We start from the raw sequence: 25,639 nt of genomic DNA, 5'->3' as shown, positions 1-25,639 counted from the left end.
TCTCTCTCCCTTTGGATTTGTACCCTTAATTCACCCCACCCTCAGTACCACAGAACTTACGTATATGTCAATACTTTATTTCAATGCCTTCCACCCCTTCTAGATTCTGAGTTTGTTATGTGCAGAGAACATGTCTAACAACTCTGTTATAATCTACTCTCCCCAGCACTTAGTACAATGTCTGCACAGTAAACTCACAATACATACCATTGATTGATTGCTTGAGGTTGCAGTGGATTTTCCAAGGGGAGATGTCCTGAAGGTAGGACTAAATATGAAACTGGATGTGAGTCATTCAGGCAGTAATCAGATTTATTGAACACTTATTGTACACAGTGCACTGTACTAATCACTTGAGTAAGGTGGGAGCAAAATATGTAGATATGAGTTTTTGCATAGAGTTAGAATTTGGGAGCATCTGAACAGATGAGTCCCTAAGAGATTACTTGTAAAGTGAGAAGAGCAAAAGGTCCAGAATTGAACTTTGAAGGCACTCCCATTTAAAGGGCAAAGAAAAGAAGAGAAGCCAGCAAATGAAACAGATACAGAGGTCAGAGAGCTATATAAGGAGAACTGGGATCTTTCTGAGTCATGAAAAACAACCCTGTTGACACTGGCTAAGTTTGCACAGGACAGAGAAAATGTCCTTTAGATTAAAAATAAAATCCCTAAATCCTCAGTTCCTTATCAGTGGATTATGATACGAAGTAGCTTATTGTATTTTCCTTTAGACTGCAAGCTCCTTGTGGGCAGGGAACAAGTCTACCAACTCTGTTATATTGTACGCTTCCAAGTGCTTAGTATGATGCCTTGCATTCCGTAAGTGCTCAATAAATATGATTGATTCAAAACTATAAAATCAAGAATTTCTCATCTCCTGATTGCAGGGAGATATGGAGAGGAGAAAATATGAAGAACACACTCAAAGTGTTTATCAATTAATCAGTTGTATTTGTTGAGTGCTAACTGTTTGCAGAACACTGTACTAAGTGCTTGGGACAGTACAATATACAGAATTGGTAGATACATTATCTGCCCACAGCGAGCTCAGAGTCGAGAGGGGGAGTCAGATGTTAAGAGAAATAGATAAATATGGCTATGTACATTAAGTGCTGTGGGGCTTGCGGGGAGGTGAATAAAGGGAGCAAGTCAGGGTGACACAGAAGGGAGTGGAAGAAAAGGAAAAGAGGGCTGAATTAGGGAAGGCCTCTTGGAGGAGATGTGCCTTCAATAAGTCTTTAGAAGCAGGGGAGAGTAATTGTTTGTTGGATATGAAGGGGGAGGGCATTCCAGGCCAGAAGCAAGATGTGGGTGAGTGTTTGGTGCCAAGATAGACTAGATTGAGGTACAGTGAGTATGTTGGCATTAGAAGAGTGAAGTGTGTAGGCTAGGTTGTAGTAGGAGAGTAGTAAGGCAAGGTAGGAAGGAGCAAGGTGATCAAATGCTTTAAAGCCGATAGTAAGGAGTTTCTGGATGAAGTCATAAATGGAGAACCACCGGAGGTTCTTGAGGATTGGGGAATCATGGAATGAACATTTTTATAGAAAAGTGATGCAGGCAGCAGAGTGACGTATGGACTGAAGTGGGAAGGGACAGGAGGCAGGGAGGTCAGCAAGGAGGCTGATACAGTAATCAGGGTGGGATAGGATAAGTGCGTGGATTAGTGTGGTAGCAGTTTGGATGGAAAGGAAAGGGTGGATTTTAGCGAGGCTGTGCAGGTTGAACCAACAGGATTTGGGTGATAGATTGAATGTGTGGGTTGAATAAGAGAGAGGAGTCAAGGATAATGCCAAGGTTATGGGATTGTGAGACTGGAAGGATGGTGGTGCTGTCTACAGTGATTGGAAAGTTCTGTTTTTGACATGTTAAGTGTGAGGTGCCTGCAGGACATCAAAGTAGAGATTTCTTGAAGAAAGGAGGAGATGTGAAACTGTAGAAAGAGAGGGAGATCAGAACAGGAAATGTAGATTTGGGAATTGTCTGCATAGAGGTAGTAGTTGAAACCATGTGAGCAACTGAGTTCTCCAAGGGAAGGAATGTAGATGGGGAATAGAATGGGACCCAGAACTTAACCTTAAGGGACATCAACAATTAGGGGGTGGGAGGCAAAGGAGGAGCACGTGATTTACGTGTGAATGGAAGATGGGTTTAGATGTGCTTGGGAGATGGGTAATGGAACAATAGCTTGAAGAACATTGAAGCCAAAGGTTATTTTTCTTTTTTTCTGAAGCAGTTTGAGAAGGCAGGGGAGAAATTGCTGATATTAGTGAGAGAGAAGAGAAAGGAAAAAAGCAGTCTCTACAGGGTCAGCCGAAGCAGCATAAAAAACTAGGTCAGGGAAATATAAGTGGAAGGAGAGTCCTTCCTGTTCCTGATCAGAGGCCTCTGATTCCAGTGCTTAGGTCCAACATTATCTGGGAATTTTTAGAACTGGAAGTTGACCATTCTAGGAATTTTTATAATAATATTGGTGCTCTTCATTCAGGGCTTACTATGTACCAAGCACTGTGTTAAGTGCTGGGGTAGATTCAACACAATCAGATCAGGCACAGTCCCTGTCCCACATGGGTCTCCCAGTCTAAAGGGGAGGAAGAAGAGGTATGTCATCTCCACTTGGCATACGAGGAAACTTAGACCAAGAGAAGTTAAGTGATTTTTCCCAAGGTCACACAGCAGGCAAGTGGCAGAAGCAGTATTAGAATCCTGTTCTGTTGTTAAGTTCTTTGCACTTAGCCTTGCTGCTTCTCATGGGGGAAGAAAACAAACAAACAAAAATCCCTCTGTATGTATGCAATTGATATTCTTTGTTCGGAACATCCTCTCATTGAGTTAAAAATGCAGAGTAATAACAACAATGAAAAAAATATTTATTAAACACTCTGTGCCAAGTACTGTGCTAAGAGCTGGGGCAGATGCAAGATAACCAGATTGGACACAGTCCATGTCCCACATGGGACTCACAGCTTAATCTCCATTTTACAAATGAGGAAATTGAAGCATGGAGCAGTTAAGGCATTTACCCAAGGTCACACAGCAGGTGAGTGGCAGAACCAGGATTAGAATGCGGGTCTTCTGACTGCCAGATGCATGCTCTTTCCACTAGGCCATGCTGCTTCTCTAGGAAGCACTAGGAAACAAAGTAAAAATGAGGAGATTTTAAAGAGGGAAGTGCTCAGAATGCCCCAATTAGGTTCACGTCTTCCTCGGATGAATACATTATGGGAAATGGGAGAGTTGCCTAGAAAATTTTATATGCACTGTGATGCTATTGCAGTGGCAAGCTAGCTTCTGCCTGCGGGCACAAATGGGTTGCAGTGTATTCTGACCGAGGTTCTTTGATCAAGTCTGGCTTGCCCATACAGTGAGAACTCAGTCATTATGCTTTTTTTTTTAATCAGTAACTCTTACATTTTGCAAAAATGTAGGTTTGGGTAGTCACTGAGAATCCAGTTTGAAGGTCTCCCAGATTTTGTTATTGATAGTGTCTGGTCTTTAGGAAAATGACTCTTCTTTTCCTGAATGAGAGGAATTGGAGATGATTAAGCTGAAGAGATTGAAGCACCAGCTGTGTTGAAACTGGTGACACATTTTACTTACCTGTGGTTTGTTGTTACTGTACTAGGCTGAATAAAGTAAAGAAAACAGATGTGTTGGTCTTGGTCTAAATCTAGTAGAGAGGGATTTTGATGGAAAAGGACCATGAGAAAAACTTGCTGAGAGTTAATGCCATAAATGGTGTTATAATAATAATTGTGGTATTTGTTAAGCGCTTACTATCTGCCAGACACTGTACTAAGAGCTGGAGTGATAGAAGATAATCAGCTTGGCCACAGTCCCTATCCCACATAGGGGTCACAGTCTTAAATCCCATTTTCAGTCTATCACCCTATTCCATCTAAAGGATCATCTGCAAAACTCATTACATTATATATTGCTAATGAGCTGGATGAATTAAATGTAATTGAGCACCACAAAAGTTCATTATAGTACATATTTATTATAGTCAGTCGGTTATATTCATTGAGCTCTTGCTTCTGGTACAGCACTTGGGAGAGTACAGTATATCAATTTAATAGACACATTCCCTGCCCACAATAATAAGCATAGTTTAAACTTCCATATCACTTTAACAATAGTAGTGATTGTGGTATTTATTAAGCATTTTACTATATGCCAAGCACTAAACTAAGGCCTGGGGTAGTTATAGTATAATCAAATCAGACACGGATCCTCTGCCACATGAGACTTACAGTCTAAATGGGAGAGAGAATGATCAACCCCATTTTACAGATGAAGCAATCAAGGCACAGAGACGGTAAGTGACTTGTCCAAGGTTATACAACCTGCAAGTGCCAAAGCCAGCTTTAAAACCCAGATTTCCTGACTGCCAGCCCTGTACTGTATTCAGAGCATGTCAATCACTTCTGCAAGTGTTTTACCTATGTTTGGGCTTTAAAATATATACTTCGTGCCTCTGCTGCCTAAGCAGTTTAAATTATTCTAACAGCCTACAAGACGTGCATTTGTGCATTGTATTTGCTGCCAAGTATGGAGGAAAGATAGCCTAGTGTTATAGGGAGAAAGAGCCATTAAGTCTTTAGGAAGCATATATTGATTAGCTGCCATAGCATGTATATGGAGGAGAAAACTTAGATGCATTTTATTCCATTATTTTGAAGCAACATAAACTAAGAAATCCCTTCCTTTGCTTCTGTGCCCAGTTCTTTTTACTGGTGGTCAGTGAAATGCAGTACTTTGCTTCCTTGCTTTGGGTAAAATATTATTGCTTGCACTTTCATTTCCCTAGATACAAAATAGGGATATGCCTCCCTCCCTCTTTTCCTCCCCAGGACTTTATGAGGTAAAAGGAAAATCAATTAGAGATTCTTGGGGGAAAATTGGCAAAATATAACTCCTGGTAACTAGATTTACTCTGACAGGTCAGTAAAAGTTACATGGACCATCTGTCCTGTGGTGTGAGAAGAGAGAGATAGTGGATAAATAATTTCACTGGAGCTTAAAATTGTCCCCTTTCATTATAATGACATACTCATATTGTACTTTGCTTAAAAATGTCATGTTATATTTATCGAGCACTTACTGTGTGCAGAGCACTGTTCTAAACTCTTGAGAGAGTATAGTATAACGGAGTGAGTAGACATGTTCCCTGTCTACAGTGAGCTTATAGTTTAGAAGGGGAGACAGACATTAAAATCAACTACAGGTCTGTACAGAAGTGCTGTGGGGCTGCTGTGTGACCTTGGGAAAGGTCATTTAACTTCTCTGTGCCTTAGTTCCCTGATCTGTAAAATGGGGATTCAGTACCTGATCTTCCTCTTAACAAGACTGTGAGTTCCATGTGGAAGAGCGACTGTGTCCTACCTAGTTAACTTGTGTCTACTCCATGGCTTAGAACAATGCTTGACACATAATAAGCACTTAACAAACGCCATTCATTGAACTCCTGCAGAGTTCAGTGAGCTATACTAAACACTTGGAAAGTATAAAATAAAGTGGAATGTTCATTGTCCACTAAGAGCTAATATTTAAAGAGACAAAAGTAAAACTATTTTAAGTAGAGTCAGTAACCAATCAAGTAATGATATAAATTGAGTGCTTACTGTGTGCAGATCACTGTATTAAGCACTTGGGAGAGTATAGTATAATGGAGCGTACGATCTAAAGGGGGAGACAGACATTAATATAAATAAATATATGTACATATATGTGCATGAGAAGCAGTGTGGCCTAGTGGATAGTGCGTGGGTTTGGGAGTCAGAATGACGTATGTTCTAATCCCGACTCTGCCACTTAATAATAATAATGATAATAATAACAATAATGATGATATTTGTTAAGTGCTTACTATGTGCCAAGCACTGTTCTAAGCTCTGGGGTAGATAACAAGGTTATCAGGTTGTCCCACATGGGGCTCACGGTCTTAATCCTCATGTTACAGATGAGGTAACTGAGACCCAGATAAGTGAAGTGACTTAACCGAAGTCACACAGCTGACAAGTGGCGGAGCCTGGATTAGAACCGGCGGCCTCTGACTCCCAAGCCCCTGCTCTTTCCACCAAGCCACACTGCTTCCCCACTTCTCTGTGTGACTGACAAGACAAGTCCCTTAACTTCTCTGTACCTCGATTCATCTGTAAAATGGGGATTAAGATTGTGAGTCCCATGTGGGACAATGACTGTCTCCAACCTGATTAGCTTGTATCTACCCCTGTGCTTAGTACAGTGCCTGTCACATAGTAAATGCTTAACAAATGCCATAAAATATGTAAATGTATATGTAAACAAAATCAAAACTTGAATATACAAGTGAGTAAACATATACATATTGTATGTGTATGTATAAATGCTGAAGGTGGTTATAAATAAGTACAAATGTAGCAACCTCAAAGTAGTCAGAGAGTTACTTTCCCAAGCTTTTAGTACAGTGGTATGTACACAGTAAGGACTCAGTAAATCCCATTGATTGATGGTATTTCATTCCAAAATATTACAAAATAATTAGAATGCACTTGCCCCTGATCAGGATACACTATCTGTTTGTTCCTAGTCAACACTGGGCATAATTGGAAAAAAAATAAAACTACGATTCTCTCTGGTGGCCCAGGATCAGAAAAGGTTTGAACGTTCACCTCTGGTGTATTCTTGTGGCACCATCACCCGTAGACAGATATCCCAAGATACCTCACATAGAATTAACCCATGTTGGGGGAAGTGGAGAGTGCAATTCCAGTGGGAAATTATGTGCCTTCTGAAGAAAGCGCTGTTAGTTTTTGCTTGACAGGGAATTGTAGTACAATGGGCATCTTCCCAAACGTTTACCTTTCCTCTCAGAAGGAATGTCACTGCTTTACACATCCTGGGTTATAGAGTTATAGTGTACTGATCCCTCCCATTTACCTCTGGAAACCATCCCAATAGGACACACATAAACTGTTCTTTTGAATGGATCAGACATCACAGCCCTGAGGTATTTCAGATATTTGCCCGATAAGTTTTCCATTTAAATCGGGCTAGATTTGAAGCTGATTACTCTAAAAGAATGGATGGTCTCTTGCAAGGAAAAATAGTTATTATTCTCAATTCCAAACTAGGAAAATCCATTTAGGGCAGGAAGGAATAATCTGTCTGCCATCTCTATTGTACTTCCCCAAGGGATTAGTACAGTGCCCTGCACAGAGTAAACACTCAAAAAAAATGTTTGAATGACTGATAGGATAAACACCTGTAGGTGGGACAGGTTTGAATTTTGAGAAATACCAAGCTTCACCCACTTTCACCCACCCTCAACCCGTGTGGTGAATAGGGTGGCCATGACAGTCTGTTTCCTGTTACTGTGGCTATGGCCTCAGAAACCTTGAATGTGTTTTATTTATTGTAAGACCCCATTCTCCCTCCAACTGCATTCATTCATTCAGTCATATTTATTGAGTGTTTACTCTGTGCAGAGCACTGTACTAAAAGCTTTGGAGAGTAAAATATAACAATAGACACATTGTCGGCCCATAACGAACTCACAATCTTTGCCACCATGTTCTGCAGCTTGAATCTGTGTCCTTGTTCATAGGTCCCTGGGAGAGGAATAGAGGGACTTTGGAGCACGGCAGGGACATAGGGCTAGAGTTGCCTTGGAGGAAACTCTAAGTCTGGGACGATTGTCACAAAATCATGAATAGAGAAGCAGCATGGCCCATTGGATAGAGCATGAGCCTAGGAGTCAGAAGGACTTGTCAGCTGTGTGACCTTGGGGAAGCCACTTAATTTCTCTGTGCTTCAGTTGGATCATTTATGAAATGGGGATTAAGACTGTGAGCCCCACGAGGGAAAGGGACTGTGTCCAACATGATGATCTTGTATCTACCCCAGTGTTTAGTACAGTACCTGGCACCTAGTAAGTGCTGAACACCATAAAACAAAATTGTCCAGGTGGAGCCCGGGTATCTTGTATCTGAGTCCCACTGCTGTCCACCCTAGAGCTGAGGTGAGGCTCACTCGTGTTACCCACGTTCAGGTGTGTCCCTTCTGATAGACCGTGTCCCCCTAAATTTCAGCCAATTGCAAAGGCATGAAAAGCAACGTCCACTTGTTTGAGATTTACCTTCCCTTAGTGGAGCATCATCTTTGGGCGTGGGGTGGAGAGAGCCAATAAATGCTGGTGTTTTAAGGGAATGAATTCAATCTCTGGGACTAGTTTAAAAGCTATGTTAACGTGTCTTTTTCCTCTTCTTTTTCAGCCAATGTTTTCAGTTGCACCGAGCTTAGCCACCAATGCATCCGCAGCCTTTAATCCCTACCTGGGACCTGTTTCCCCAGGCTTGGTCCCAGCCGAAATCCTGCCGACAGCACCGATGTTGGTTACAGGGAATCCTGGGGTCCCTGTACCTGCGGCTGCGGCTGCTGCTGCCCAGAAATTAATGCGGACGGACAGGCTCGAGGTAGGAAATGACAGCTTGCCTCTAAGATCTTGGTGGTGTTGTGGGGCTTTTTAGGTAACGTATCCTAAATTTTAAAGACTATTTTGACTTTTCGCCCAAAGGAGGGGTGAACTGCCCCAAAGAGGTTATTTAGTTTTGTGAGGTTACTCTGTTGGACTAGAAGTCTGGTGTTGATTTTTTTTTTCTTTCCAGATTCTATCTTTGACATACTGTGTAACTCTGTAGGATCCTCATGTTCACGTGTGGTAAATGTATTTATCTTCCACTGGTTTTCCTTCAGTAGGTATTATGAGGTGTAATGAGTATGTGTGTTTGTGTTCACGTATATATAGTCACAGATATATATTATATAGAGAGAGAGATATATATTTATGTATGCTTATAAAATTCATGGATGATAGTTTAAGCAAAAATTCAAGTGTTATTTGAATTGTGATTACTACCGTATAGCATTTATATTCCAGAATTGTACTTTCCAAGTGCTTAGTACAGTGCTCTGCACATAGTAAGCTCTCAATAAATATGATTGAATGAATGAAAATTGTACTCTAAGCAGAAACAAGAAGAGAGATGAATCTGGTGGAAATCAAACGTGACATTTCTGATAATCTAGTAAAAGTAAATTAGGAATGTAATTTAAGCACTCGTTATTCATACCCACCCCCAAGCCCCATGGCACTTATGTTCCTAGCGATAATTTAAAGTCCTAGTAAACAGGGACTCTGTCTACCAAGTGTATACTCTCCCAAGTGCTAAGTACATTGCTCTGCACCCATTAAGCACTAAATAAATAGCATTGATGGATTGATGGTACTGTACTTTGACCACTGTGATGGCTTGGAAAGCCTAGGTTCACTGAAAGCCGGGATTCTGTCTTGTTTCCTTTTGAGCATGCCATGGGAGGGTCATAAATGCTTAATAATGATAAATTATTTGGTAACATGAATTTGTTTTGAAGCTGTAAAGTCACGCTTCAGCTTTGACATTGAATTAAGTAATCAAATTCATTTACTTGTCCCCCTCAACTGATCAGTGTTGTTTAAGTATTGATATTTTTTGCATAGATTTTGGAGCAAGAAAAAAAAATCACAACATACACCACCGTAATTAAAGGCAGCTTTCACATCGAGTGAAATGAGGAAGAAGTTTTTGTTGTTTTCCTTTGATAAATGATTTTTGGACCATGTTTAAAGCTATGTTATGCATATCTTGTAATGTGGATTTAGAGAAGTTAATTTGGATCAATTTTTCTACTACATTTCATAAAATTTGATATAATTTTTAAAAGGAACACCAGAATCATTGTTGCAGCATCAAAAGTAATTAACAGTTGGAGATTATAAATCCTAGAAAAAACCCTTTTTCTTTTTAATCTTATCAATTCTGGTCTTTTGCATATTGCATTTATAATTTTAACATGCATTAACATTATCATGGACTTTCGCCCTAAGTCTCAGTTTGCAAGTAAAGGAAAATGTAATGTAGAGCAAAAAATAAAGCCAAGCATTAATCCTAAACAAAATATTTACACTAAAGCAAATTAGCTTGTTAGGAGAGACATCTTGAGTTACACATATTCAGTCCAGCAGAGTTGTAGAGCATCACAGCCCTCTGTGTTGGAAGACTGACAACTTTCTGGGATCTTACTGTTGATGAGTTTTCCTTGTCTGTTCCTCTTAAGCATGATGAAATTGCTCAAGCAGTTCCAATAGCAGTTCCAATAGTAAGAATAATTGTGGTATTTGTTAAGTGCTTACTATGGGCCAAGAACTGTATTAAATACTGGAAAAGATGCAAGATGCTGATGATAATAGTGATGATGATAATAATAACAATAATAACAATAATAATAATAATAGGTGGGGTTTTTATTAAGCATTTTGTGCCAAGCACTCTACTAATTGCTGGAATATGTACAAGATAATCAGATCACACAGTCCCTGTTCCACATGGGGTTTCCAGCCCAAGGTGGAGGGAGTACTGGTATTTAAAACCACATCGTACAGATGAGGAAACTGTTTCAGTTTTCTTATAAATAGTGAATATGAAATACTTTTACTGCTCTTTTAATAGGCCATCATTTTGATGTAAGAGAAGCTATGAAAAGCATAACAATCCAGCCGGCAGCAGTTTGAGATTTTTGTTCTTTTAAAGCAGAGATGAATGTGGAAAGCAAAACTACAAACAGCATTAGATTCTAAAAAAAACCCAAACAAAAACCATGAACAGTCTGTCTGTCTGCCCCGTGTGGAAAGTCTTATTGGGTATTTCTCAGTCTTTCCTGCCACACCTTAGTGAGGCTACCATGGAACACGAAAGAAAAAGTAGAGTTGTGGGCCTCCAGATACATGGTGCCTCTTTGTGGAATGATGCAAAAGTTGGGTGAAGGCGAAAAGCTGAGGTCACGGTACAAACGTTCAGAGAGAACGTAAGCAAATATTGGTAAGTCAACCAATCAATGGATTTTTTTTATTTTAAATTTTAAAGAGCTCATGTTGGGAAGTAAACCCAAATGATGTGCCAGAAACCTTTGAAGATAATATTTTTCACACTTTTCTCAAAGAAGAAATCAGAAATTCTATCTTCATCATAGTATAAATCTTTCTTCATCTTACCTGTTCTCCCTCCTTCTTAGACTGTGAGTCCCATGTATCTGACCTAATTAACTTGTACTTACAGTGCTTTGAAAAGTGACACATAATAAGGATTTAACAAATACCATTACAAAAAGGAAAAGCTAACTAGTTTCAAGGTCCTTTCAAATAGCAGTGATTTCAAATGGTTGGACTGTGCCCAACCTGATTAGTATATATCTACCTCAGCGCTTAATGCAGTGCCTGGAACATAGTAAGCGCTAAATAAATTCTATTAAAAAAAGTGATGAGAGGAGGGAGCAGAGAAGGTCAAAACTTCCAACACATCTGTTAGGTAAGAAAGAGAAAATAAACCATCTTTTACTTAAAAAAGAATTTAAAAAGGTAACAGCTTCTAAAAGAAAGACACATTTGTTTCACCAGGGCATTCTTTATCCATTTGTGATTTCCAAGCGCAGATGCTTTCAAGAAAACTACGTCTTCCATTTTCCGCTTAGTGTTTTTTTTTCAAATTGGTATTTAAGTACTTACTATGTGCCAGGCACTGCACTAAACACTGGGGTAGATGCAAACTAATCAGGTTGGAGACAGTCCATGTCCCACGTGGGGCTCACAGATGAGGTAACTGAGGCCCAGAAGAGTGAAGCAATTGCCCAAAATCACACAGCAGACATGTGGCAGAGTCAGGATTAGAACCCAGATCCAATGACTACCAGGCCTATGTTCTTTCCAGTAGGCCATGCTTGCTTAAGCATGTGTTCATTCATTCAGTCGTATTTATTGAGCACTTACTGTGTGCAGAGCATTATACTAAGCGCTTGGGAAGTACCAATTGGCAATATATAGAGACGGTCCCTACCCAACAATGGGCTCACAGTCTAGAAGGGGGAGACAGACAACAAAACAAAACATGTGGACAGGTGCACCTCACCCCCTCCTACCTCACCTACCTTTTCTCTTTCTACAGCCCAGCCCGCACCCTCCACTCCTCTGCCTCTAACCTCCTCACTATGCCTTGTTCTTTCCTGTCCCGCCGTCGACCCCTGGCCCACGTCCTCCCCCAGGACCGGAATGCCCTCCCTCCACACATCTTCCAACCTAGCTCTCTTCCTCCCTTCAAAGCCCTACTGAGAGCTCATCTCCTCCAGGAGTCCTTTCCCCTCCCACATCCCCCCCCACCCTACCTCCTTCCCCTCCCCACAGCACATGTATATATGTTTGTACAGATTTATTACTCAATTTATTTTACTTGTACATATTTACTAATCTATTTATTTTGTTAATGATGTGCTTCTAGCCTTACTTCTATTTATTCTGATGACTTGACACCTGTCCACATGTTTTTTTTGTTGTCTGTCTCCCCCTTCTAGACTGTGAGCCCGTTGTTAGGTAGGGACTGTCTCTATATGTTGCCAACTTTTACTTCCCAACCGCTTAGTACAGTGCTGTGCACACAGTAAGCACTCAATAAATACAATTGAATGAATGAATGAATCATTAACAAAATAAATAGAATAGTAAATATGTACAAGTAAAACAAATAGAGTAATAAATCTGTACAAACATATACAGGTGCTGTGGGGAGGGGAAGGAGGTAGGGCGGGGGGATGGGGAGAAGGAGAGGTTAAAGGGGGCATAGTCTGGGAAGGCATCTTGGAGGAGGTGAGCTCTCAGTAGGGCTTTGAAGGGAGGAAGAGAGCTAGCTTGGTGGATGTGCAGAGGGAGGACATTCCAGGTCAGGGGGAGGATGAGGGTCAGGGGCTGACAGCGGGACAGGCGAGAACGAGGTACAGTGAGGAGGTTAGCAGCAGAGGAGCAGAGGGTGCGGGCTGGGCTGTAGAAGGAGAGAAGGGAGGTGAGGTAGGATGGGGCAAGGTGATGAAGAGCCTTGAAGCCGAGAGTGAGGAGTTTTTGGTTGATGCTTAGGTTGACTGATTGCCACTGGAGATTTTTGAAGAGGGGAGTAACATGCCCAGAGCGTTTCTGCACTAAGATGATCCGGGCAGCAGCGTGAAGTATTGACTGAAGTGGGGAGAGTCAGGAGGATGGGAGATTAGAGAGGAGGCTGATGCAGTAATCCAGTGTGTTGTAAGAGTGTCATAATATTAATTAGTGAACTGCTATACTAAAAGCAGAACACTCCACACATCCGCCAAACTCTCTCTCTTCCTCCCTTCAAAGCCCTACTGAGAGCTTTTCCAGGAGGCCTTCCCAGACTGAGTCCCCTTTTTCCTCTCCTCCTCCTCTCTCCGTTGCCCCACCCAACCTACCTCCTTCCCCACTCCACAGCACCTGTATATATTTGTACATATTTATTGCTCTATTTATTTTACTTGTACATATTTACTACTCTGTTTTATTAATGATGTGCATATAGCCATAATTATATTTATTCTGACAGTTTTGACACCTGTCTACATGTTTTGTTTTGTTGTCTATCTCCCCCTTCTAGACTGTGAGCCCATTGTTGGGTAGGGACTGTCTCTATATGTTGCCGACTTGTACTTCCCATGCGCTTAGTACAGTGCTCTGCACACAGTAAGCGCTCAATAAATACAGTTGAATGAATGAATGAACAGAGGTAGTAGAAACCATTCATGGCCTCAGAGAGCTTAGAATCTAACAGGGGAGACAAGCATCAAAATAGTTTACACATAGAAGAAAGAAGGAATGTGGTTATGTATATGAACTAGTGCTTAAATAATAGGAGGATAATAATAATAATAATTGTGGTATTTGTTAAGCAAATGTATTAAGCACTGTATTAAGTGCCGGGGTGGAAACAAGCACATCAGGTTGGACACAGTCCCTGTCCCAAATGTCTCAATCTCCATTTTACCGATGAGGTAACTGAGGCACAGAGAATTGAAGTGACTTCCCTATTATATTTTATACTGTGTAATGCATTTATATGATAGTAATAATATTATAATACCACTCTCTCCACCCTCAAAACCCTTCTAAAATCACATCTCCCCCAAGAAGTCTTCCCAGAATAAGCCATTTAATTCCCCTCTTCACGCTCCCCTCTGCTTCAACTGTGAACTTGGCTGTCTACCATTTAAGCACTTTGATAATTCATCCCAGCCCCACAATACTTATGTAAATATTCTTATACTCTCTCTACCATTTTCCCTATCCGTAATCCACTTTAATGTCTGCCTCCATTTCAGTGGATATAAGCTCCTTGTAGTCAGGAATCACATTTATAAACTCTGTTGTATTGTACTTTCCCTTGTACTTTCCCAGGCGCTTAGTACAGTGCTCTGTGCACAGTAAGCACTCTATAAATAACATCAATTGATTAAGGATTTACTATGTACCAACTACTGTACTACGTGCTGAGGTAGATTTCCAAAGAATTTTACTACCAAATTTATTCTTTTCATTTTTATTTTAATAATGAAAAAGTTTAGCTACTCATCAGTTTCAGAAGTTGCTCAAGAAATTTAGCTTTGAGATTCCAGGCTGTAAGTGCCGTTGATGCACTTGGGGATTCTGCAGAGAGCAGAGATTGGGTCAGCCAACTTTTTGGATCCTGTGTCAAACAGTTTCATATTTCAGGAATTTTGTTCCCTTTACTGATATTCTTTTAGGAAAAGGGTGATGGGGTAAATGGAGGAGGAGGAGAAGGGGAAAAGATCCAAGGAGGCGATGGGGGCATGTCACTTGCTGTGGGGCTTAGTGGAAAGAGCCCGGGCTTGGGAGTCAGAGGTCATGGGTTATAATTCCAGCTTTGCCATTTTTCATTCATTCATTCAATAGTATTTATTGAGCACTTACTGTGTGCAGAGCACTATACTAAGCGCTTGGGAAGTAAAAGTCAGCAACATATAGAGATGGTCCCTACCAAACAACGGGCTCACTTGTCAGCTTTGTGATTTTGGGCAAATCACTTAATTTCTCTGTGCCTCAGTGGCCTCATCTGTAAAATGGGGATTAAGACTGTGAGCCCCACGTTGGACAACCTGATTACCTTGTATCTACCCCAGTGCTCAGAACAGTGCTTGGCACATAGTAAACACTAAACAAATACCATTATTATTATTATTATTATCATTGTTATTATTATTAGTAGTAGTAGTATTATCTCCACCCCACCCCTGCTACCTCCCATCCCATCCCTGTGACTTTGCTGCCTTAAAAGGCAGGGGGAACGAGACTTGATGTCAATGGCAGATTCAGCAACCATGAGGTTTTGTTCATTCATTCATTCATTCATTCATTCAATTGTATTTTACTGTGTGCAAAGCACTGTACTAAGGGCTTGGAAAGTACAATACAGCAATAAAGAGAGGCAGTCCCTGCCTACAATGGGCTTACAGTCTAAAAGGGTAATTCCCTCCTCTGCCCTGCCCCCATGGAACCCAGTAGCAGAGTTGTTAAAAACATGAAACAGTCCCATACTAGGACTGTAAGGTCCTTGGTGGGGGCAGGGATTGGTTCTACTTACTCCACTGAACTCTCCCAAGGGCTTTGCACACAGTAAGCACTCAGTAAGTTACTTTGATTAATTAGTGAGGAATAGAACTGAAATATAGTTCATTCATTCAATCATATTTTCATTCAGTTGCATTTTTTGAGTGCTTACTGTGTGCAGAGCCCTGTACTAAGTGCTTTCAGCAACAAATAGAGACAATCCCTGCCCACAACGGGCTCACAGTCTAGAAGCGGGGAGACAGACATCAAAACAAGTAAACATGCATCAGTAGCATTGTTATAAATAAAAAAGTATAGATCCATACACATCATTAATAAAAATAAATAGAATTATAAATATGTACGTATATACACAAGTACTGTGGGGCAGGGATGGGGTAGAGCAAATGGAGCGAGTCGGTGCGATGGAGAAGGGAGGGGGAGCCGAGGAAAAGGGGATGATGCCAGGGCTCGAGAGTAACAGGGAGTAGGTTTGAGGGGTCAGAAGAGGCCTAACTGAACTGGAAAGTTGGGGTAACCAAGGTGGGCTGGCCTGGAGGTGCAGGAGCGGGAGTGAGCAGAATCATTTCTCTGTTGAAAGTGGACATCTATGTGGCAATCTCTTCAAGAGAATGAGATTTCCTTGGGGCTGCTGTAGAACCGTCTTTTAAGTAGGTACACCCCTTAGTGAGTTTATATTCATTTTGTGGAACCCACAATAAGAGTTGTCTTGGGCACTGCAAATGAAAAAGAAACTCATGCAGATTCTTTTGTCCATCTCTTGGCTGGGAGAGTTTTTGACATGGCATTTGAATATAGGAGGCTTTGGTGCAGAAAATAATATGTGTGTGTGTGTGTGTGTGTGTGCACGAGCGTGCATGTCGGGGAGAGGGGGGAATTATGTAGCATTAACCCTTTATGGTCTGTAAACTCCTTGTTGGCAGGGAACATGTCTACCTGCTCTGATATTCTCCCAAGCACATAGGACAGTGCTCTGCACACTGTAAGTGCCCAGTAAATACCATTGGTTGATAGATATGCCCCTTTTTATGCCCCTTAAGACTAGAGTGGCGAGGTAGAAAAAGCATGGCCCTGGATGTCAGAGGACCTGGATTATAATCTGTTTATATTCAAAGCAAATGCTTGAATAATCTGAATGAGGTGAACTGCAGATTCACTATGGCTCAGTGGAAAGAGCATGGGCTTTGGAGTCAGAGGTCATGGGTTCCAATCCCGGCTCCCCCACTTGTCAGCTGTGTGACTTTGGGCAAGGCAGTTAACTCCTCTGGGCCTCAGTTCCCTCATCTGTAAAATGGGGATTAATGTGAGCCCCCCGTGGGACACCCTGATCACCTTGTAACCTCCCCAACACTTAAAACAGTGCTTTGCACATAGTAAGTGCTTAATAAATGCCATCATCATTATTATTTTTATTACAGGGAGGGGCCACTCTCTGCATCCCCTCCCAATCTCAGCAGCCAAAGCCATAGGTGTATGTCTGGTCAGCTGAACACCAAATCCTTCCCGTGCCTTCCGGAGGGCTAAATCTAAGAGTCAAAGGATGGAAGCAGCAATATTTCAGGACACAGCCTAGTGCGGTTGTTGGAGGGTCAGTTTGATCGCCAGACAAAATGGAGCTCCATGATTCACAGCCCCATTCCCATCACCAGACACTCGTGTCAAACAATGTGTCCCTGGGCCTCACTGACAGGCAGGATCAGAAGGTCAGGGTTGGGGCCTGGGCAGATCCCAACCATGGAATGCTTGTTATAGACAGGGATTGTGTCTGTTTAGTGTTGAGTTGTACTCTCCCAATTGCTGAGTACTGTGCTCTGCCCGCAGTTAGAGCTCAAAAGATAAGATCAAGTGAATGAGTGAATGGCTTGCCTGAGTATACCAACTCTAAGACAGCCCCACAGGCTCCTGAAAACCCACTTAGGACTGATGTTCAAGTACTTGACACTGAGAACTAGTGATTCCACCAGTCAATCAGTTGTATTTATTGAGTGTGTACTGTGTTCAGAGCAGTATATTAAACTCATGGGAGAGTACAATATAACAAGAGTTGATAGACACATTCCTTATCCGCAGTGAGCTTACAGTCTAGAGGAACACCCTCCCTCCTTGGCCTGAATACCCAGAAGCTACCCACAAACATTATGAGACAGACTCGGGGATGCTTTTGAAAGAAAGCCACAACTGTACAACTGAAACTTATGATTGAGATAAAAGCTTTGCACTGTCTCTCATTTCCTAGCCTCTCCAGAAGCAGGACCAAACATACCATATATAGGGAGAGAAAAGATAAGCTCTACATGTGATTGCATAGGTATAGGTGAAATAATTTGGCAAGTGGTATTTCTGAGGAGATGCCTGAAGAAGCCATGAACCTGGCAGGAAGCTACTACAGTAGATAAGGGGGATAGAGAGACTATGCAGCTTTTCAGCTTGTGGCTTTTGGTAAGCATGCAAACTGCTTATTTCCCAGCTGGCCCAACTAGCCTTTATTATGTCCTTCATTTTTCTCTTTTTCCTTAGCTTGATCTGTCACCTCTCTTGCTCCGTGATTCCTTCCCCGTTCTGCTGCCAGAATTGAACAGCACCACTACATCATGCACCCAATCAAGCATACAGTTGATGTTTTTTGAGTACTTATGTGTACGGAGAATTGTACTAAGTGCCTGGGAGAATACACTACAACAGAGTTGGAAGACATTCATTCATTCAGTTGTATTTATTGAGCACTTACTGTGTGCAGAGCACTGTACTAAGCGCTTGGGAAGTACAGGTCGGCAACATATAGAGACGGTCCCTACCCAACAATGGGATCACAGCCTAAGCACTGGATGCAAGTTAATCAGGTGGGACACAGTCCCTGTCTCACATTGGGCTCACACTCTTGATCCCCATTTTTTACAGATGAAGTAACCGAAGCACTAAGAAGTGAAGTGACTTGCCCAAAGTCACACAGCAGACAAGCAGCGAGGCTTAATGGAAAGAGCCAGGGCTTGGGAGTCAGAGGTCATGGGTTTCTAATCCTGGCTCCACCATTTTTCAGCTGTGTGACTTTGGGCAAGTCACTTCTCTGTGCCTCAGTTTCCTCATCTGTAAAATTGGGATTAAGATTGTGAGCCCCATGTGGGACAACCTGATCAACATGTATCCACCCCTGCACTTAGAACAGTGCTTTGCACATAGTAAGCGCTTAACAAATGCCATTATTATTATTATTACTCCTTTATTTAGAGGCAAGAAGGACCAGGGAAAACCAACAAAGTTATCATCTATCCCTTACACCTCCCTGCATGTGATAAGCTTACGGTCTATAGGGGGAGACAGGCATTAATATAATTAAATGATTTATAGGTATGTAAATAATGGCTGTGGGGCTGATGGAGGAGTGAATACCAAATACCCGTAGAGTACCAATCTGAGTGTATAGATGACACGGAAAGGAGAAAACAGCGCTTAATCGGGGAAGGTCTCTTGAAGGAGATGCGATCTTAAGGCTTTGAGGATGGGGGAAAGTGTTCCAGGCCGGAGGGAGGATGTGGGAAAGGGGTCGGCAGTGAGCTGAGATTGAGGTATAATGAGTAGGTTTGCATTAGATGAGTAAAGTGTACAGCCGGCTGGGCTATAGTGGGAGATCAGTGAGGTTAATGTAGGAAGGGGCAAGCTGATTGAGTGCTTTAAAGCAGATGGTAAGGAGTCTCTGTTTCATGTAGAGGTGGATGAGCAACCACGGGAGGTTCTTGGGGAGTGGGGAAACATGAACTGAACACTTTTTAAGGAAAATAATCCAAGCAGCGGAGTAAAATGTGGACTGGAGAGGGGAGACACAGATAGGGAGGTCAGCAAGCAGGTAGATGTGGTAGTTGAGGTGGGGTAGGATAAGTGCTTGGATCAGTGAGTAGCAGTTTTGATGGAGAGGAAATTGCACATTTTAACAATGCGTGAAGGTAAAACTGACAGGATTTGGTGGCAGATTGAATATATGGGCTATCTGAAAGAGAGGAGATGAGGGTCACACCAAGATTATGGGTTTTTTGAGATAGAGAGGGTAGTTGTATTGTCTACATTATAGGAAAGACTTGGGGAGGGGGCAATTTGGGTGGGAGGTTCTGTTTTGGAGCTGTCCCCTATCTCCACAAAAATGCAAAATGTGTGTGTGTATAAAGTAAGTTAAAATAACTCCTTGAACATAAGGACATTAGCAGTACTTTTATTCATTCATTCATTCATTCAATCATATTTATTGAGCACTTATGTGTGCAGAGCACTGTACTAAGCGCTTGGGAAGTACAGTTCGGCAACAGATTCATTCAATCGTATTTATTGCGCGCTTACTGTGTGCAGAGCACTATACTAAGTGATTGGGAAGTACAAATTGGCAACATATAGAGACAGTCCCTACCCAACAGCGGGCTCACAGTCTAGAAGACAATACCTACCCAACAATGGGCTCACAGTCTAGAAGGGGGGGAGACAGACAGCAAAACAAAACAAGTAGACAAGGATCAATAATATCAAAATAAATAAATATAAGTATAGATATATGCACATAAATAATTAAATAATCAGAATAATAAATATGTACATATTTACACAAGTGCTGTGGGGCGAGGAGTGGGGTAGAGCAGAGGGAGGTAGTAGGGGTGATGGGAATAAGAACAGTCATTCAGGTTGCTATTTTGTTTCTGAAAGTGGCAACAGGATACTTGGAGACATGCTGATTTCCCCCTGGACAGCCATCATAATGATTAGTTTCCCCCTGTAGACTGTAAGCACCTCGTGGGCAGGAAACTTACCTTCTAATGTAGTTGTATTGTGATCTCCCATGTGTTTAGTACAGTGCTCAGCACACATTGTGCTCAATAAATACGATTGCTTGAAATCCAATTGATTGATTGAAAATTTCCTCTAGGAATCTACTATGACTGATAATCTTGAATTTATCCAAATCCCTCTTGAAGCTATTGATACTTTCAGCCCTACTTTGTGATGAAGTGTGTCACTGGAATAAAATGCCTTTCCTTCTACTGGCCTTTGTCTGGTTTTTCTTAACCAGACTACCGTTCTCTTGAAATATCCATCTCAGACTAGCTCCTCATGGCACCTAGCACATCATCATAGACCTGAAAACACTAAAATTTTGTTTGACCGACCGGCTAACGGCTTCTGGAAGGGTGGCCATTCGTCCAGTTTTACACTGGGCACTTTTTATGTTGAGGATATATACTTTCAGGGCTGTATAATGCTCCTCTCCCCCAACTCTTGCCACAAATTTCTGAAGGGGTGAACATTCAGAGGTACCTGCAAATAGAATATATTAGCTCTGAAGCAGTTACAAGGGATTGATACTCCATAAAAAACACTAAAGGTTTGGGCCAACAGTGTGTTTACAGACATTCACCCAATCAGTGAATTAATCAGTGGTATTTTTTGAGCACTTACTGTAGGCAGAACACTGTACTGGGCACTTGGGAGAGTACAACAGAGTTGATAGCCACGTTCCCTGTCCATAATGAGCTTACAGTCTAGAGGGACTGTACAGGCTGAAAAATAGAATGGCCAGCATTAAAACAGTGGCCATGTTATTGGCCTCGCTTTTGGAACTCAAGAAGGTTTGAGTCCACCTCAATTTTGATGAGTTTCCTGCTGTTTGATGAGATGCTAAGGATCTGCTCCCACCTGGTTTTGTATTAGCTTATTCCTCTGCATTCTACTCCATATGGTTTAAGAACAAGGTTTTTATCTGTGGACCTTAATTATCCTTGTGAATGAGTGACTCTTCAAAGACTGCTCAATTAACTGCGTACTCAATTCCTTAGAGCGTGAATCATAACGCTAATGCAGTAATTTGGGGTAAAGTCCTCCTTGCCCTCCATGCTCCCAACCTCTCCATGCCCTTCCTGGTTGGTGTGTAAGGAGCTGGCCACGAGTTATGTGGCTTATTGTGCCTCTCCATCTTGGAGACTGGAACCATTTTGTCTCGATGTTGCCTGCCTATGTATGATCACCCTGAAGATTTGTTCATTAGTAGGTATAACCGACTACAGAGGCCTTCAAAATAAAGTGCAAGGGGTATTTCCGTGTGCAGTTTTCAGAAATTTCAGAGAATTTGGAATTAGCCTTCTGAAATGATTTTGACAGTAATGGTGTATTTTTTTCCATCTATCAATTGTATCGTCCCCTTTTAATGATAAAAATGATAATTGTGGTATTTGTTCAGTGCTTACTATGTGCCAGACACTCTTCTGAGTGTTGAGGTGGATACAAGCTAATCAGGTTGGACACAGACAGGGCTAACAGTCTTAATCCCCATTTTAAAGCTGAGGTAACTGAGGCCCAGAGAAGTGAAACGACTTCTCCGCGGACAAGTGGCAGAGCCGGGATTAGAAACCGGGTCCTAGATATGGTTTTTATAATTGTTGGAACAGGCACTTTGCATTTTTCCAGCACTTACAACAGTGCTTCGCACATAGTAAGTGCTTAACAAATATCATCATCATTATTATTATTATTTTTACAGTAGAGTTGTTCAACAAAATACAATTTTACATTTTGCAATAACGCATATTTATGTTTCCACAATCTTGCCTACAGATTTTCTTTCTCTTAGCATCAACCTCCTGGGTGTTGATCATTAGCATGCTGGATATGCAATCCTTTATGTAATTAGAGGGCAGATATTCATAGCGCATGCTCTGAAGACGCAAAATTTAGTTAAAGGGAACTCAGCCTGGCGAGTGGGCTGGATTTCTTAAATCTAGGTTTAAGAGTATTGGTTCTTCTTGTCATTATAAAGCTAAACTTTTAGAAATGATGAGTTTTGTTGCCAGTCGTCATGTCTTGGATGTTAACCCTGTTGATCTACCGTTTAATTGTTTTGAGCAAGATTTATTATCGAAACAGTGCCAGAACCCTTGACTCGGCAGTCTGAGCACGGCTGATGTCGTCTTACTTAGAGGGATCGTGAGGGAAGAGAATATTTAAAAACTCCCAAGGTTTAGCTCTAATTAAACAGCCACTCAGATACTTGGATGTTCATTCGGCGTACATCTCAGCGTTTCCCGGTCTCTGTGGTCCGGAGATCTCCCCAGAACAGGTTTTCAGACAGGATATCCTCTACTTCCTCATTCTGCCTTCTGCAAGGGCAGTGGGAGAATGGGCCTATTCTTATAGCTTCTCTCCTCCCACTTTTCAGTTCAGCACAGACCTCACAGTGGAGAGGCATGCATGTGGAGAAAACAAAAAAAAGAAAAATTCCAGTTGTTGACTGAACTCTTTGAGTCTTTTGGAACAGGCGGGATTTGGCTCGCGTTTAATGGCCAAGTTTGGTGGTGGTTTTTGTTTTCCTCAGACTGACTCAGTAACATTCAAACACTCTGAACTGCTGCTGAATCCCAGGGCAAAATTGCTACCTCCTAATATGGCATTTTCATTTTATAGGCAGTAAGAAGAGGGTGAGGGAATACCCAAAACTCACTACTTCTTAACGTGCAGGGAATAACAATATTTTCCCTACTCAAAAATGTAAGATAGGAAATAAGTGGAAGATTAACTTCTTATCGACTTAGGGTAAAATTTCATCCCGAATTTAAATTCTAAGCAGTTTTCAAACATACAAGAAATACGAACTTCCGATGAGCCCAATTTTTCCCTTTTTTCTGAGCTCTTTAGGCAGCAATTGATTTGTCCTGGTTCAAATGGGATGGTCTTTCCACATACTGAAACTGTTCCCCTTTACTATATTTCCTATTCTGCCTTCCCAAAGCTTCCTATTCAGAAAATAGCCCTTTACTGAATAAACACTTAGCTTTTGCTACAGTTTTTTGCTCTCTTAGGACCTAAATATTGTCATGAAAAGTTTGCTTCAGATTTGGTGATCATTTTCATTTCCTCATAAATGTGTAAATCAGAGAATACCTTGGCTGTCTGAGTCATAACATGCCTTAAATGTGTGCGTGCTTCCTAACTAGCACAGAACTTACTGTTCCTACTCTCCAAGTACAGGAAAAGGGAGGATTCAGAAAATAAACCCACAGTGATGGCATTATGTGCTTTAGACGGCCCTCTTGTGGTGAAAGGATGGAATGGCCCTATTTGCTCAATTAGCTGTATAAATACTGATAAATGCAGTTCCTCAAAACTCTCAAAATAAATGCGTAAGGAAACTGGTGGGCGGGGATCCTTTAGTTTTACCAGAAAGCCTAGACATAAGTCATTTTAACTTATTCTCCATTACCAGCACAATTTCAATATGTCTTTTCAAACTGATCTCAAAGGTATTGCAGGATGTCTGGGTTGTATAACCACCCAAGTTGATAAATGAATTTACTGGAAAAAAAAAAACCAAATTGAGAAATTTTCAGAACTAATTTGTTAGCCGTAAGATCATTAATAATAATAATAATAATAATAATAATGGTATTTGTTAAGTGCTTACTATGTGCCAAGCACTGTTCTAAGCCCTGGGATAGATACAGGGTCATTCATTCATTCAGTTGTATTTACTGAGCACTTACTGTGTGCAGAGCACTGTACTAAGTGCTTGGAAAGTACAATTTGGCAACAAATAGACTGTGAGCCCACTGTTGGGTGGGGACTGTCTCTATATGTTGCCAACTTGTACTTCCCAAGCGCTTAGTACAATGCTCTGCACACAGTAAGCGCTCAATAAATACGATTGATTGATTGATTGAAGTAGAGACAATCCCTGCCCAATAACAGGCTTATGCTCTAGAAGCGGGGAGACAGACAACAGTACAAAACAAAACAAGTAGACAGGCATCAGTAGCATCAATATAATCAGGTTGTCCCAGGTGGGGCTCACAGTCTTAATCATCATCATCAATCGTATTTATTGAGCGCTTACTGTGTGCAGAGCACTGTACTAAGCGCTATTTTACAGATGAGGCACAGAGAAGTTAAGTGACTTGCCCAAAGTCACACAGCTGGTAAGTGGTGGAGCCTAACATTTCTTTTTAAAAATTTGCATTCTGAATGAGGATACTGTCACTACAAGTCTTTTAGAAGAAGCAGCATGGCCAATTGGATAAAGCATGGGCCTGGAAGTCAGAAGAACCTGAGTTCAAATCCCGGCTCCATACCACTTGTCTTCTGTGTGACCTTGGGCAAGTCACTTAACTCTTCTGTGCCTCAGTTACCTCATCTGTAAAATATGAACCCCATGTGGGGCAGGGACCACATCCAACCCAGTTAGCTTGAATCCGCTCCACTGTTTAGTACAGTGCCTGCCACGTAGTAAGTGCTTAACAAATACCATAGTTATTCTTATTATTTTTATCATTATCGTATTTGAAACTCAGAGGGCAACCAATGTGTAAACCTCACTAACGAGTGGTGAATAATGGGCAACTAGGGGGAATACTGGGGAAGCAGAGGGCAACGTCAGGAATGATTGACATCAGTGCCCAACAAGGATGATGGCTGTCAAGGAAGGCAACCACCATGCATTTTCTCCAGGCGTCCTTGTTGGCTTGCCGAGTGACTGCATCCCAGACTGGACAGCAGTGATCCTGTGTTTGTCCTAATGTAGAAATCATTTCTGGTTATGCCGCCTCACTCTTTGAAAAGAAGTATCTGCAACCACCTTCATGTGGTCCATTCGGTTGCCAAGCTCCATTCTTCTCGGCCTCTCTATCACTTTCCAACCAGTCGAGAAAAGTTCCCGTTGGCCCAGCGTACTAACTGGCTTTCCCTCCGTAACCCTGCAGGTATGTCGAGAGTATCAACGTGGCAATTGTAATAGAGGAGAAAATGACTGCCGGTTTGCTCACCCCGCTGACAGTGCAATGATCGATACCAATGACAATACGGTCACCGTGTGTATGGATTACATCAAAGGGAGATGCTCTCGGGAAAAGTGCAAATATTTTCACCCCCCTGCACACCTGCAAGCCAAGATCAAGGCTGCCCAGTACCAAGTCAACCAAGCTGCAGCTGCTCAAGCTGCAGCCACTGCAGCTGCCATGGTGAGTCAAGAAAGCACCTTCCTCCAAAAGAGGAAAGAGTCAGTAGCATTTTGGACTGTAGGCTATTCGTTTATTAATTTCTTTTTTTATTTTTTTGGTTTTTTGTTGCTGAAAATATGTTTGTTCAGGTATCCCCATCATGACTCCAGGCAGTGAAATTCAGTAGCACAGTGTA

At 41.6% G+C, this 25,639-nt stretch overlaps 1 protein-coding gene across 17 annotated transcripts in view; it reads left to right on the top strand.

The window, feature by feature from the left end:
• The window catches only part of MBNL1 (muscleblind like splicing regulator 1), a 305,447-nt gene that overhangs the window by 253,207 nt on the left and 26,601 nt on the right, over positions 1-25,639 (top strand). For all 17 annotated transcript variants that reach the window (XM_038758800.1, XM_038758858.1, XM_038759517.1 and 14 more), the window contains 2 exons: positions 8,253-8,453; positions 25,207-25,464. In XM_038758800.1, coding sequence (XP_038614728.1) covers positions 8,253-8,453; positions 25,207-25,464 — 459 coding nt within the window. The remainder of the gene's footprint in view (positions 1-8,252; positions 8,454-25,206; positions 25,465-25,639) is intronic.

Source organism: Tachyglossus aculeatus, chromosome 1, assembly GCF_015852505.1.
Source record: "Tachyglossus aculeatus isolate mTacAcu1 chromosome 1, mTacAcu1.pri, whole genome shotgun sequence".
Lineage (NCBI taxonomy): Eukaryota > Metazoa > Chordata > Mammalia > Monotremata > Tachyglossidae > Tachyglossus > Tachyglossus aculeatus.
Note: the sequence above shows the minus strand (reverse complement) of the source record. Positions and strands in the feature narration are given on the sequence as shown.